This window comes from Patagioenas fasciata, chromosome 5 (assembly GCF_037038585.1).
Source record: "Patagioenas fasciata isolate bPatFas1 chromosome 5, bPatFas1.hap1, whole genome shotgun sequence".
Lineage (NCBI taxonomy): Eukaryota > Metazoa > Chordata > Aves > Columbiformes > Columbidae > Patagioenas > Patagioenas fasciata.
Window position 1 is genome coordinate 17,485,221 of NC_092524.1, and position 13,562 is coordinate 17,498,782.

A 13,562-nucleotide genomic window follows, 5' to 3' on the forward strand; every position below is an offset into this window, starting at 1 on the left:
TTTCCCCCAAGATCAACACAGTTATATTCTTTCCCCTGGCAGAGCTCTCTTTGCAGGCCTCTATATCAGCAAAGATGAAGCCAGTTTGCACCCATTGTACAGCTTTGCCATGGTTACCTGATAAGAGTGTGAAAGTGACAGAATAGATCCCGTTTTCCTTCTGTGCCTCTCCCCCTTCTGTGTATGTTATGTCCACCTGAAACTTCACTGGCTTCTGGAAGACAGCAGGACCTCCTGTGGACTTATACTCTGCACGGAAACTTGTCTGTGAGATGACACTGTGACTGAGGCTTGGGATCTGAAACATGTCAGCAGAGGAGATAATAGAACCGGAGCACAAAGGGAATAAAATTGCAGAATTTGCTTTAGAACAATACACATTTCTAGAGCGGATAAGATTTGCTGGATTTACTTCTGGACTTGAATTTGTAATGTAGAGAGTGTTCTTGTGAAATCAGTAAGAATGCAGGTTGCTTGGTGTCACAGAAGAATGCACTGCTCCTTACAGAACTGACCTCAATTTAAAGGTTGATTATTGGTGGAATACTCAGCATGCTTATAAATGTATACATTACACAACTTCATACACTCATCTTTATTTTGTTACTCCTCTACTAGTTTTGAGAAATGCGTTTTTGCTGATATTAAGGAAGGAGGCAGAAAGATCAGTGGAATATACGACTGGATGTAAAAAACCACCTGAGTAGGATGGTCTGATCTCATAGCTGGGTCCTGTTTTGAGCAGGAGACCCCTTGAAGTCCTTTCCAGCCTCAACTATTTAGTGATTCTATGATATCAAATAGACATATCAGGACACAGAGCAGAGACTTAGACAAATGCTTGGGCGATCCACAGGGCAAGCGTGTCTGCAAATAACTTACCCAAACCACAACTCCTATCAAAACATAAAAGAACTTTGAGAAGCTTTCTGGTATAATCCAATACCTGTATCTTCAAACCTGTGGCAGAATTTAATAACTGCCTAATTTTCAACAAGTTACCATTCACAGTTCCTGCCAAAAATTATCATAGTCATATACTATTTATTACTCCATAAAGGACCAGGTTAAAATAAAAAACAACAAAAATCCCACAAAAAAACCACCTGGAAATCTGGCCTCTAATTTAGGAGGAAAAATGAAGATGAAGCAATCTGAGATGGATACCAGTGTCTGATGCATGCTAATATACTGTACTTGCTCTTGTATGCCTGTATAGTTAAAAGGATTATGGCTGGTTTTTGAAGAAATTCATTGCAGCATCATAGAGACTAAAGAGTGTAATATTTTGTGGAGAACAGTATCAATTCAATGAGGATATAAGAAATAAAGTCTCCTTCTCTTAGTTCTATTGAAAAAAAAAAGTCTAATTATGTTGTCAACCACTTTGAATTGAAAAATCTCTCAAATTAACTTTACTGTGCTGACTTTTTTGTCACTGGTACTTCTAGACAGAAGGAATAACAACTTTCTACAGGTAAAAAATTACAATTTCCCTCTGCTTTCCTACATTGTAAATAAACCATGTTTGCAATAACTGATTCCTTGGTCACCAGAGGAAATCACCTTTCTTTCTGCCACACAGCATTGAAGAGGAGATCTGATGTAACAAATGCAGATGTGAGACAGGATTTTTATCTGACTAAAGTGCTGGAGGGCATACCCAGGAGTGGGAGACCAAATCTGATGCCCAGATGGTGACTGTAAGGTTAGTTTGACAAAGCAGCAAATCATTGTCTTGATACCACACCAGCAGAGTGCTCTATTTGCAGTGATATTCCAGGCATTGGCAACCTGGAGATCCTGCCAAGAAGGCTGAAATATTTTCTCACCTTTGAGAGTATTAGAAACACAGAATTCAGTGAGAGCCTGAACCAACACGCTATATACACACTATACAGAGGATGCATTTGGAGGAGGAGAGACCCTGCCCAGTAACATAAGGCACAAGGAGTCCTGGAACTGCCCAGTGAGCAATGCATCCAGGAGGTAGCTGGGGTGACTTACCGAGAGAAAAGCGTGGACAATATCAGCCTTAATGGAGCTTAGTGGCTTGTCCTTAATGACCACAAAAATCTGTTCTTCTTTCTCCAGGTTGATGAAGTTACCAAACCAGGATTTTTTGGCAAGCCTGATGTGATGAAGGAATAAAAGAGACAGTTTAGAATATTGAGCACTATTTCTTACATCCTCTCAGCTAGAAAAAATGTAAAAAACCACACAAGGAAGTTTTGGTAACACTCCAGATGTGATAGTATTAGTAAGTGGAAAACTGTCAGAGAACTTCCAAAACAACATTTCACTTAGTGAAAACTTTTACAATAATGGACCACACAGTGTTAGTCTGGCAGTATGTGTGACCAAAAAAGAAAAATTAGAATCAATGGTAATTATTTTCACTGAGGCAACATACTTAATACTGCATATATAAAGTACATATAAGCCAGTGGACACACTTCTGGTTTGCCTCCAGGGTCCTCTCCATTTCTTGTGACACTATGCAGATGCTGGTAACACAGGGATTTAAGTTCCTTCCCACTCGATTTCAACTCCTTTGTTGTTCTAGGACTTTGAAAGTTCCTTTTCTGAAGGTGTCTTGTTGGACAGTACAATCACAGGATCTTGCTTTTTAAAGCAAGTTGTAGGTTTCACTGGACCTCTAATCAGTCAGTGAGTGATATTCATTCCTACTCAGAGGGTCAGGACAAAGACTGTCCCATTCATTAGTTCCATTTAGGGTGTCTATATAGTGAATGAACTCCTGCCATCCTACAGAGGAAAGAATTTTCAGTACTAAGAGAGAAGATATCAACACCACGCAAAACACAGTTCAGGCTTTCTACTGACAGCAGTCCAACTTCACAGGTCTTTTCAGCATCAGATGGTGGTTTAACAATAAAATAAAATTGCTGATCATATCAGCAAATGTTTGATTTTGTTTATTGTTTCACCATCTCAATGCACTTTTTTGACATTTCCTTTTAAGTTAAAGAGACTAAAGGAAAAACGCAGGGACATGAATGTTACTGAGAGACACCACCCAGCACTTGAAGGTAGCATTTCTGACAGGTGAAGTTTTCAGGGAACAGAAAATGCTGTCAGTCATGAGATCCAGCCAAACAATTGCTGGACCACCCTAAACCCAGGGAAAATTCAACTTAAATTAGCCATATTATAGCAGGGAAGAATTTAGCATGAAACTACCAGAAATGAAAAGACCTGCCACCAAGAGACTGCAGTTTTTTTCCTCTACAGGACATTTTATAATGCCACAACAAGTCCAGTTTGCAGTATGGCAAGCAATAGGCTTTCACATGTTTCAGTGGACATTCACCACTGAGTGGAAGAAGACAGCCTCTCCAGACAAGGAGAGCCATCTACAAAAGGGATTACTATACATCAGCTGTCCAGCAAGGCAATAAACAGTTGGAGATGGTTATTAGTAGATTTACTACCCACAGCAAAGACTCAGACTGAGACAGAATGAGGAAGGGCAGACACTAGGAGAGAGAGGAGTAAACTAGCAAATTAATTTGAAGTCTAGACCTTTGGGATAAAGAACAAAGCTTGACCTCAGAAGCATCCAGCAATTTGCACTCATTCCCCATTCCAGAGTGTTCCATGAATCACATGACTGTCATCTCACTGCTCACCTAATGCACACAGTGGAAACACCACAACTGGAAGACAGCTTAGCTGTGCAAATAATCATTTACTTCTACTTATGGCAGGCAACCAAAAATAAGAGTACAGAAAGATTCACTTGCAATTTGGTAAACCAGCGCCCCCCACTCAATAAAAGTGGGCTGGAAAACCATCACTCCCTAAAATATTCATAGGCAGCTGTAACTAAGCCAGTGAGCCAGAGATTAGTATAGGGAGCAGCAAAGAGAAAGGGCCTCTCATTTAAATGGATCGTTAAGGAGCCAGGGTTAGAGTGTGAAAGGAAATTACATACTAATTAGCTCATGTGTCTCACACACATCATAACAACTCCGCAAGCCCCTGGAGAGCTGGGGCAATTGCTCCCTGCATGTAAAGGGTCTATGCTCATTAGTAAATTAGCACCTGGTTATCCATCTAAAACGGCTGGCTGTCTTAGGCTTGTATGCATCATAATCTGAACTGGAGTTGGCTATATGGACTCCAGGGGCCCAGTGTGTGTCACACACAAAAGCTGGGCCTAGCATAGTGGGCGTATTTAATTGCAGGTCTGACATGTTAAAATATGGCTTTTCATTTTTGTATTTTCTTTAATGGTTTTGTTGGCCCTTCATTTATAGGTCTCTCAACAAGCACAGGTTAAAACAGACCCAGAACACGGGGAGGTTTTCTCCTTTTCAACTTGTAAACCTAGTCTGGAGTCTCCAGAGTCCAGCTGGGCCCTTTTCTTCAGTAAGGTTATCACCAGTAACACTAACTCTGGAAGATTCACAGATAGTCTGGGTTATGCTCCAGATTGCAAATCACTGGAATTCACTAAATAATTCTGCTGATGTAGCATAAGATGGAAGAGATCCCAGTGGCTTCTTCTGTTTCTGGAATGAACAGAATCAAGACTTAGCATACATGCACTGGCTTTTCCTGAAACTGGCAGAACTAGCTGTGCTTATACACCCAGGGAATAGGCCCACTGAAGAAGAGGTGGAAGACAAGGAGTAAAGTGACACAGTGAAGGTTTCCCTCCTCTTAGAGGGTGTTTAGTGCTACTAACTTGTGTTAAAAGGGGTATGAATCAAGTATCCTCAGCACCCTGAATGAGATGCTCTAGCTTTTCACAAGATCAGGCTGTAAGCAGTAAAAAAAGTATTTAAAATTAACAGTCTTCTCTTGTCATGGCAGACCTCCTAAGGGGAAGGGAGATAGGAGAGGCTGGGTATGCAGATTACTCTGGGGAATCTAATCAGGTATCCAGCTGATGAAAAAGCAAATGGTTTAGCACAAAAATGGAGGCTGGTGCTTTACTACTTTGCACTGAATTTCTCACTGCTATACTGTTTTTCCTTTTCTTACTGTTGGAGTGTCTGATGGCATCGCCTTCTGGAGCACCCCGCTGTCTTTCCTATCTGTCCCTGAGCACATGGATCTGTAACCTCCAGAGGTTTACTTGTTTGGCATAAATAACAGCATTTCTACTCAAGCAAATGGAGCTTTGCTGTTTTAAAGCAGCTGGAGCTATATCTCTTTAAATGTCATCCCTAACACATTTTCTAGGACTTTTTCGTATGCAAAAGAACAGCATTACCCAGACACGTCAAAGTGTATTACCTAATCACCAGGTGTGTTAAATGAATGTCAGTCATTATAGAATGTTGTATGAGAGCAAGGACATGTATTTTTATTGTTCAACCCATGAGGTCAATACAGCTCTTGATAAAGATATCTTATTTTTTATAGAAAGGAAGAAAATACTGGAAAAAATTAAGATGTGGAAGTGGGCACTGAGCAACAAGACATCTATCGTTAAAATATAATCCAGTTCATTATTTTTTATGACTTTTATTATGTTTACTGCAGGGTAATGACCAATTGAACTCATTAATTTGGGAATCATGCAGGAAAAAGAAAAAAGGGCCTTAGGCTTTGACTTGCATCCAAACTGCCCTAAATGACAGGCACGACTTCTCTACATCAGCTTCTAAGGAGTGAGTGGGAAGCAGAGAAGGCAATAAATTAACAGGAAAAACTTCCACCAACATACATGCATGAAGAGAAGAGGTTTAATCCTGTAGGTTCTCTGTTTTAATGGCCTTAAAAACATTTGAGATGAGAGTATCATAGACTTCCTTGATAAGGACACATTGATTTTATGAAATTCCCTCACGTTTCTCTATTAGTAAATGCTCCAAAGTGTTGAAAACATAATTTATTCCATTTTTCTTCCTGGATTTCTTTTACTAACCTCTACTATTCCCTACTTCTCCCTCTCCTGAAGTCTTTATCCCTCTCCACTCTGTGCCCATCTTATACCAGATAAATGCTGGGTCTGGGGAAACTTGTTAAGGCAATACCAGTGTCACCAATTACAAAACTTTGGGCCCAAAATTTCCATCTACAACTCATGAACTTTTCATACAAATATCTTGACAAAAGGCCAAATTGCCTTGGCTGGCAGAATAAGTCTATGGGCATTGGGTGCACAAACACAAGCTGTGAAAATAAAAAGGAATAATTTGGCATCTGTTGCATATATTAGGAAGTGCTCGGAGCAGCACTCTCTGGCAGGGACTTCCAAACCTGCCATGCAGTGACGCACATTTGTGCGGTGAAATAGTTGAAATGTACGCTGACTTTTAGGAATGAGCCGGGTGAATATGAAACAGCTTCTGCACGTCTCAGTGCTGATGCCCAGAATTAACACTGCGTTTACTATCGCAGCCAAAGATTCCCCTGAATTATCTTAGCAGAGGCTTCTGCATGTTACCCTGAAGATGCAAATTCTCCTGTATTAAGAGTAAGACTTTTTAGTACATAGTGCCAGTATAAGCCATTGATTATCTTCTTCACTCCCCAAGAGTGATCTGCTTGACTACCAAATGAAAGAAGAGAGAAGGAACATGTTACAAACCTAGTAAATTCAGCAAGCCATGAGAAAATGAGGTGGTTACTGGGAGAATGTTTCATCACCTGCTGACACCAATGCCATTACTGAGGTACAGATTTTATCCAGGGTCCTTAGCAGAACCATCATTTCACATCTCTGTTCCACTCACAGGATAATGGGTTACAGTCAGATACTGATCCAGAACAGGAATATGTCATCCTATGACACTGAGGCAAGGAAATGACCATACTGGCAAGTTACTTACTCTGGGGATGATTCTGGGGTTAAATTAGACATCTCCTCTGGTGTAGGTACTGCCCAGGCACGCACAGCCAAAGAGAGGGAGGGAGAAAAGAAATCGATGATTCAGTACACCTTCCATTTTCTCCTTGTATACCAATGAAACAATTCTGGCATTGTACCCTGTCGTATTTGCCCACTGCCTCTGCAGACTAGTTTTGACATTTGAACATTGGTCATATGTCTCAAGATAACTGTATGTAATAAAGTGTTGCATTTCAAGGCTCACCCTAGCCTTCCTTAAATCATTATGTAATCTTGCACTGGCCTCAATGGTTTCTGGTTCAGACCCAAACACCATGCCAACGTGATTGTTTTACAGTTCCTTCAATGGATGCAGCCCAGTCACTGCTCCAATTGTCTGCAGTTCTCTGACTGTCTCAGAAACAACATCCCTGACCATCACAGTTCAAAACATAACTCTTTCATGGCTGTAATCCTCCTTTCCTTTTGGATTGCATCGCAGTACTCTGGAAAACCACAGGGTACTGGGAGCTGCTGACAACATCTGAAGATAATGCATGTGATTTTGGGTGCCCTTTGCCTGAATGCAAAAAAAACCCACCTGGAGCTTGAAGAAGAAAATTTTGCAGATCTCAACACTCTAGAGACTCTGAAAACTGAAATAGGCCAGCAGATATGAAATCTCTGATTGTATTAAGCAGATTTTTACACCAATTACCAAAGGAGGTAAAAAGCATTAGCCAAGATCAAAGAAGTTGTGTGTCAGAAGGACAATTGCAGCCTACTGCCACTATCTTTTTTCAGCAGAAGGCCCAGCCTGTGGCTATGGGGAGGTAGCAAAGCACAGCCATAGGGGAAATAGCAGAGCTCTAGATTTGCTGATAAAATTAGTGGAGAAGTTGAAGATCAAATTTTCTTGTGTTCTAAGAGTCACAGCAGGGTTAGTGAGAGCTGTATGGCTGGAGTGTGAAGAGGGCTCAGGAGACACTTTTGGAGCAGGTGTAGTGGCATGACAGACACTGCTCACATGTGCCTTGGGTTAGGGCTGGCTGACACTACCACTGTCATTTTCAGTTCAGTCCTCAGTACACGAAATTTGCAGAGCCACAGAGAGGTATCACCTTGCTGCTGAATGTCTGCCCAAATCAGAACCATCCTGTATGTTTGGGTGAGCACTCACCTTGCAATTTCCGGCGATGGAAGCGAGGAGATCCCAGGAAACTATTCTTGATTGAGTTGAGTCGTGTCCTCCATGGCATTCCTCCAATGCTGGGGCTGGATGGTGGTGTTGGGTTGGGCGTGCCTGCTGGACTCTCCTTTGGCGTATGGACAGGTGTCCCCTTGGGGGTAGGGAGGGGACTTCCCCTTGGAGAGGGGTGAGGGGTGACCTGTATGATGGGGATAGATTTGGTGCTTGGGTCAGTACTAGAAGGGAGCAATCTAACAGGAGACATAGGGTTGGTCTGGACTTTAGGAACAGCCAGCTGTGGGTTAAAGCCGGCTGCAGGCAAGCGGCCCTGAGCATTCTGCACAGGGCTGTTCTGGGAAGAGGGGGCGCTGGTATTGCTGGTAGGGAGTGGGTTGGATTTAGTAGACTGGAGTGGTTTTTCGGCCAATTTGCTCTTGGATGGCAAAGTCTGCGTCTTTGGGTTGGGCTGAAGTGCTGGCTTTGGTTGGAGTACATGTCCAGGCCTGGAGGCGTTCCTACAAGCATCAGGGTCCAAGGAGACTTGGGGTCGGGGAGAGAAAGGGAGGTCGGAGGTCTGAGGGGGGATGAAGAACTTTCTGATAGGCTACAAGACAGACGCAGAGTGTCCATGCACATCAAAAACAGTGAAATACGCATAGAGCGGGCGAGCAGAGAAAGGTAAGTCAGAATAAAATCCATCCGAGTCACAAAGATGCACCATGTCACAAGGAGACACAAGAGATGGAGGTGAAGGGGTAGTGAGGGGAGAGGGATTTTGCAAAGAAACAAAAACGAACAAACAAACAAAAACAAAAAAAAAAAGACATGCAGTTAGCTGGGAACACAGCATAATCAACAACAGCAGCAGCGGCAGCAGCAAGAACAACAGTGTCATAACAGGCTTCATCATATTAACCAACCATGTGTCAGCAAAGGAAAACAACAGAAAGATAAGTAAAACAAAGGAAAAGTAAAAAAAAAAGCAAAACAACAAAAATCAAAAAACAAAATGAATAAAATGAAAGAAAATAACCAAGAAATAGAAGAGAGAAATGCCATCTCTCTGGGATTGTTCTGATTGCCCTGCAGTGAGAGAAGCACAATGCTGTAGGGAGGTGAGGAACGGGAAGAAGAACCACTCAAGCCACAGACAAATTGAAATGTGCCAAGAATGGGACCACCTCTTTCAGCTCCAAGTGCCCATGTGTGAACCCAGCAGAGAGATGAAACTCAGAACAGGTGTGTGATACATACGGCGTGGTAGGCGATACACACAGGTTACTGCACACACCAGTCAGAACCTCTTTCCTTCCTCTTGACCCCTGACTCTGGCCAACGCACACCCCAGCTGCTGCCTCCCATTGCAGAAAGAGGGGAAAAGGGAGAGCGTGGCCACCTGGGCATCCACTCTCCTCCTCCGGCCTGGAAGGTTAAGCTGTTCAGCACTCACTTGGAGGCTTCAGAGCACACACCACCATGAGAAAAATTTGAACTCAGGTTGGTGTTTGATTTGTAAATAGCTACAGCTAAAACTTCAGAGAGGCCTGGCAAATTTATCTGGGAAGAGATGACACTTCCCATCAGACTTTATGCTTCTCCTGCAACATCCCTCATTGCATTGAAGGACAGCTTGATAATCGGAATTTCTGTCATAAAGTCACAGAAATATTTGCCATTAAGTCCCAATTCTATGGAGGGGATGGGGCGGGCCATTGTTTCATAAGAGAGTTTAAAAACAAAAACACAATCAAAGTTCATAATCCATCACTGCATTATCAAAAATGGGATTATGATTTTTTTTTTCCCCAAACAAGAACATTTACACTTTAGAGGTATTTTGGGAAAGCCTTCATATGTAGACAGCAAACAGCAACACACCAAATTGGGAGGATAGAAGCCTTTTAAAGGGTAATGAGCAAGCTAAAAATCACATTTAAAACAAAATGAACATCCTTACAAAACACTGCTGTTAAGATCTTAGATTACAAATACTGGCAGAATTGTAAAAATAGAAAGTACTACTCAAGATCTTTAGATTTGGTCTGCACTCAAGATTCCAATTTCTAGAAATTATTATAAATTATTTGTTACCATTATTATTATTGTTATCATTATCCATTCTGAATACCTTAAAGCTGTAATCAAGCACTGTCCCAGACATACTATATACATGTAACCATGCCTCAAATTTCAGTCCCAGGTTAGCACACTCACTAGTGAATTTCCTTCCTGGGTTTGATGGCTTAGCACAATGCTGCCATATTTTAAAAATGCAGAAATGTATTTAAGACTTAACTAATAAAATCATTTGCATCAAAGTTTTGTAATTGCTTGAAAGAACTTAAGGTTAGGCCACCAAAATTAAAAGAAAATCACTACAACAAAACATTTGTATTATTATTAGGATTGTGAAGTTAAACAAAAGTCTGCTATGCTGATAAGTTCTGATCACCAACAAGAAAGGAAAGGGAAAAGATGAGGAAAGGCATTAATTTGTGGAAGTTACTATCAGACAATTAACCAAAGACTGTTGATTGCAAGTATTGCCTTGCAATTTTTCTGTCTTATGTGTATGATGGTTTGAGAATAAAATCTGAAAGAAATAAAGTCAAATACAACTCCCACTTAAACCATTAAGAACCTGTAAGGGCACCCTTAATTACTGCATTTTAAATAATGTAATAAAGAACAAGACAGGTCTATATTTCAGCTGGGGCAATGGGGAATGCCATTAGCGTTCGGTGGATGAGGAACTTGCTGGTGGTCATTGGTTCAATGTCTGGATGGACACTGGTGACAAGTGGTGTCCTTCAGGGGTCTGTATTGGGATCAATACTGTTCAATATCTTCATCAATGAAATATACAGTGGGATGGAGTGTACACTCAGCAAATTTGCAGATGGCACCAAATTGAATGGTGCAGCTGACAGACCTGAGGGACAGGATGCCATCCAGAGCGACCTGGACAAGCTCAAGAAGTGGGTCCATATGAATCTCATGAGGTTCAACAAGGCCATGTGCAAGGTCCTGCACCTAGGTTGGGGCAACCCCCAGTATCAATACAGGCCGGGGGATAAAGAGACTGAGAGCAGCCTTGTGGAGAAGGACTTGGCGGTCCAGGAACCCAGTGCAGAAGCAAGGAAATGGATTTTCACTGGCTCCTGGCACATGAAAGACACAGAGGAGACCACAAACACATTTATGCCAGTTGCAAAAAAAAAGTAACAACTGGTAGGAACCCAGAATATGTTTCAGAAAATGGTTCAGTCAAGTAAGGAGTTGGAGCTTTACTAGCCTAGAAACTGGTGGATGAGGCTGGACATGGACCTGGCAATGTGCGCTTGCAGCCCAGAAGGCAAATTGTGTCCTGGGCTGCATCAAAAGAAGTGTGTCCAGCAGGTTGAGGGAGGTGATTCTGCCCCTCTACTCCACTTTGGTAAGATACCACCTGGAATACAGCATCCAGCTCTGGAGCCCTCAGGGCAGGAAGGACATAGACCTGTTGGAGAGGGTCCAGAGGAGGGACATGAAAATGATCAGAGGGCTGGAACACCTCTGCTGTGAGGACAGGCTGAGAGAGTTGGGGTTGTTCAGCATGGAGAAGGATCTGGGGAGACCTTATTGCAGCCTTTCAGTACTTAAAAGGGACTGACAGGAAAGATGGGGACAGACTTCTTAGCAGGGCCTGTTGTGATAGCACAAGGGGTAATGGTTTTAAACTGAAGGATTCAGGCTGGACATGAGGAAGAAATTTTTTACAATGAGGGTGGTAAAATACTGCAACAGGTTTGCCAGAGAGGTTTCCATCCCTGAAGACATTCCAAGCCAGGCTGGATGGGGCTCAGAGCAACGTGATCTATTTGAAGATGTCTCTGCTCCTTGCAGGTGGGGTGCACTAGGTGAACCTTTGAAGGTCATTTCCAACAAACACTGTTCTACGACTCTATATAGTGAAATGTGTATTTACTTTTTCAAGTATCTTCTCTTCCAATTATCTAAGGTGCTATGAGAAACATAGGTAAGGATGTTAAAAATATATTATTTTTATTCCAACATTTCCTTTTAATCTCAAACTTGACCTGCCTTAATATCGTTATGATCTACTGAAAATGCCATCTGGCTGCTAAATCTCTTTGAAGACTATTTAATCAACTGCCTATTAAGTAATAATGGTGAGATACAGCAACTATGGAACAGATCTTGTCATCCTTATTCTTTGATGTAGTCCTACTGAGATGTCAGAAGTTGATCCCAAGAGATCAATTAATGAGATCAAGACTCAGGTTTGCTGCACTGGAACCTTATTTTGTGCACAAAACTGTTTCCATACTCTTTCTCAGTACATTTTGGAGTGGCATAAGAGTTCTCAGAACTCTGCTTCATTCCACGGTCATCCAGGAGTCCCAGTGCAGAACCAAGGAAATGGATATTCACTGGCTCTTGGCACATTAAAGACACAGAAGAGACCACAAACATATTTATGCCAGTCGCAAAAAAGGTAACAACTGGTAGGAACCCAGAGTATGTTTCAGAAAATGGTTCAGTCAAGTAAGGAGTTGGAGTTTTACTAGCCTAGAAACTTACACCTGACACCTTTATGCATAAGAATTACAATGTTACCGGGGAATTACAATTTTAAATACTTGGAATACTGATGTTACCTTCATATACCTAAGAGCAGACCCATAGGTGTATCTATATGGTAATATACAGACTGTATCCCATTTCTGAAGGGGGATGGCATCTTCTCATGAAGTCACAAAAAGTGTGTTGAAACCCTCCAAAGTCTCTGGGCAGGTAGGTTACATGGATTGCCATGGCCCTACCATCTTCTTGATGAGGTCTAGACTTTTGTAAAGACTGTAGTCTTGAAGTGACGAAGCTGACCTTGTCAGACACTAGGAATACTCTTATCCCTAAAGAAGTTATCAAGGAGAGGGAGGCCTCTATCATTGCACTTAGAAACTGTAATAACATTGCAACAGATGTTCTATCAAGCACGTTTTGTATCGAGTGTCAGTATTAGTTATCAGGGTTTAGTTGACTATATATTGAATAAGGCCATGTGAATGCACCTTATGTATAGGGATTTGAGTGCTCTTTTCTCATCTTATTTAGTTAATTTCTTACTTTCCTTTTAAATTTCCTAGTTCTCAAATTATAAGAATTTATTTTCTCTGACTTTCTAATACAGTTCTGAAGCTCTGCTGTGCCCCGATTGAAGGTAGCTGTGAAATGCTTCCTGATACCTGGTCTGAAACCATGCTGTATACAGACCTCAGCTGGGTATGGCAGTGTTTAGTCATAGCTACATTGTTCTATGTGCTTATGAGACTGAAAAAGGGCAGGGGCACAGTGAGATCCCTGCTAACAGTGCATGGAACACGTATGAGAAATTCTCTGCTTGCATTTGTAAATAACATTTCCCTCAGCACCCATGAAAATTTACAAGCTGCCAAGGAAAAACAAAGCATCCCAACTAAGAGCCACAGCTCTGCAGCAACAGATGTCAAAAAGCATCAAGCGTGTGTGAGTGAATTGGACCAACAGATCTTGAAGCAGCAC

The 13,562-nt window shown here is 41.8% G+C and overlaps 1 protein-coding gene across 9 annotated transcripts in view; it reads right to left on the bottom strand.

Moving 5' to 3' along the window:
• Positions 1 to 13,562, bottom strand: part of BRSK2 (BR serine/threonine kinase 2) — a 326,267-nt gene that overhangs the window by 21,464 nt on the left and 291,241 nt on the right. For 6 of the 9 annotated variants that reach the window (XM_071809011.1, XM_071809010.1, XM_065840011.2 and 3 more), the window contains 4 exons: positions 7,989 to 8,601; positions 6,810 to 6,858; positions 2,008 to 2,131; positions 118 to 298 (listed from right to left, as the gene is read on the bottom strand). In XM_071809011.1, the coding sequence (XP_071665112.1) occupies positions 118 to 298; positions 2,008 to 2,131; positions 6,810 to 6,858; positions 7,989 to 8,601 (967 nt within the window). The remainder of the gene's footprint in view (positions 1 to 117; positions 299 to 2,007; positions 2,132 to 6,809; positions 6,859 to 7,988; positions 8,602 to 13,562) is intronic. The other 3 variants (XM_065840016.2, XM_065840015.2, XM_065840012.2) reach the window with 1 other exon arrangement.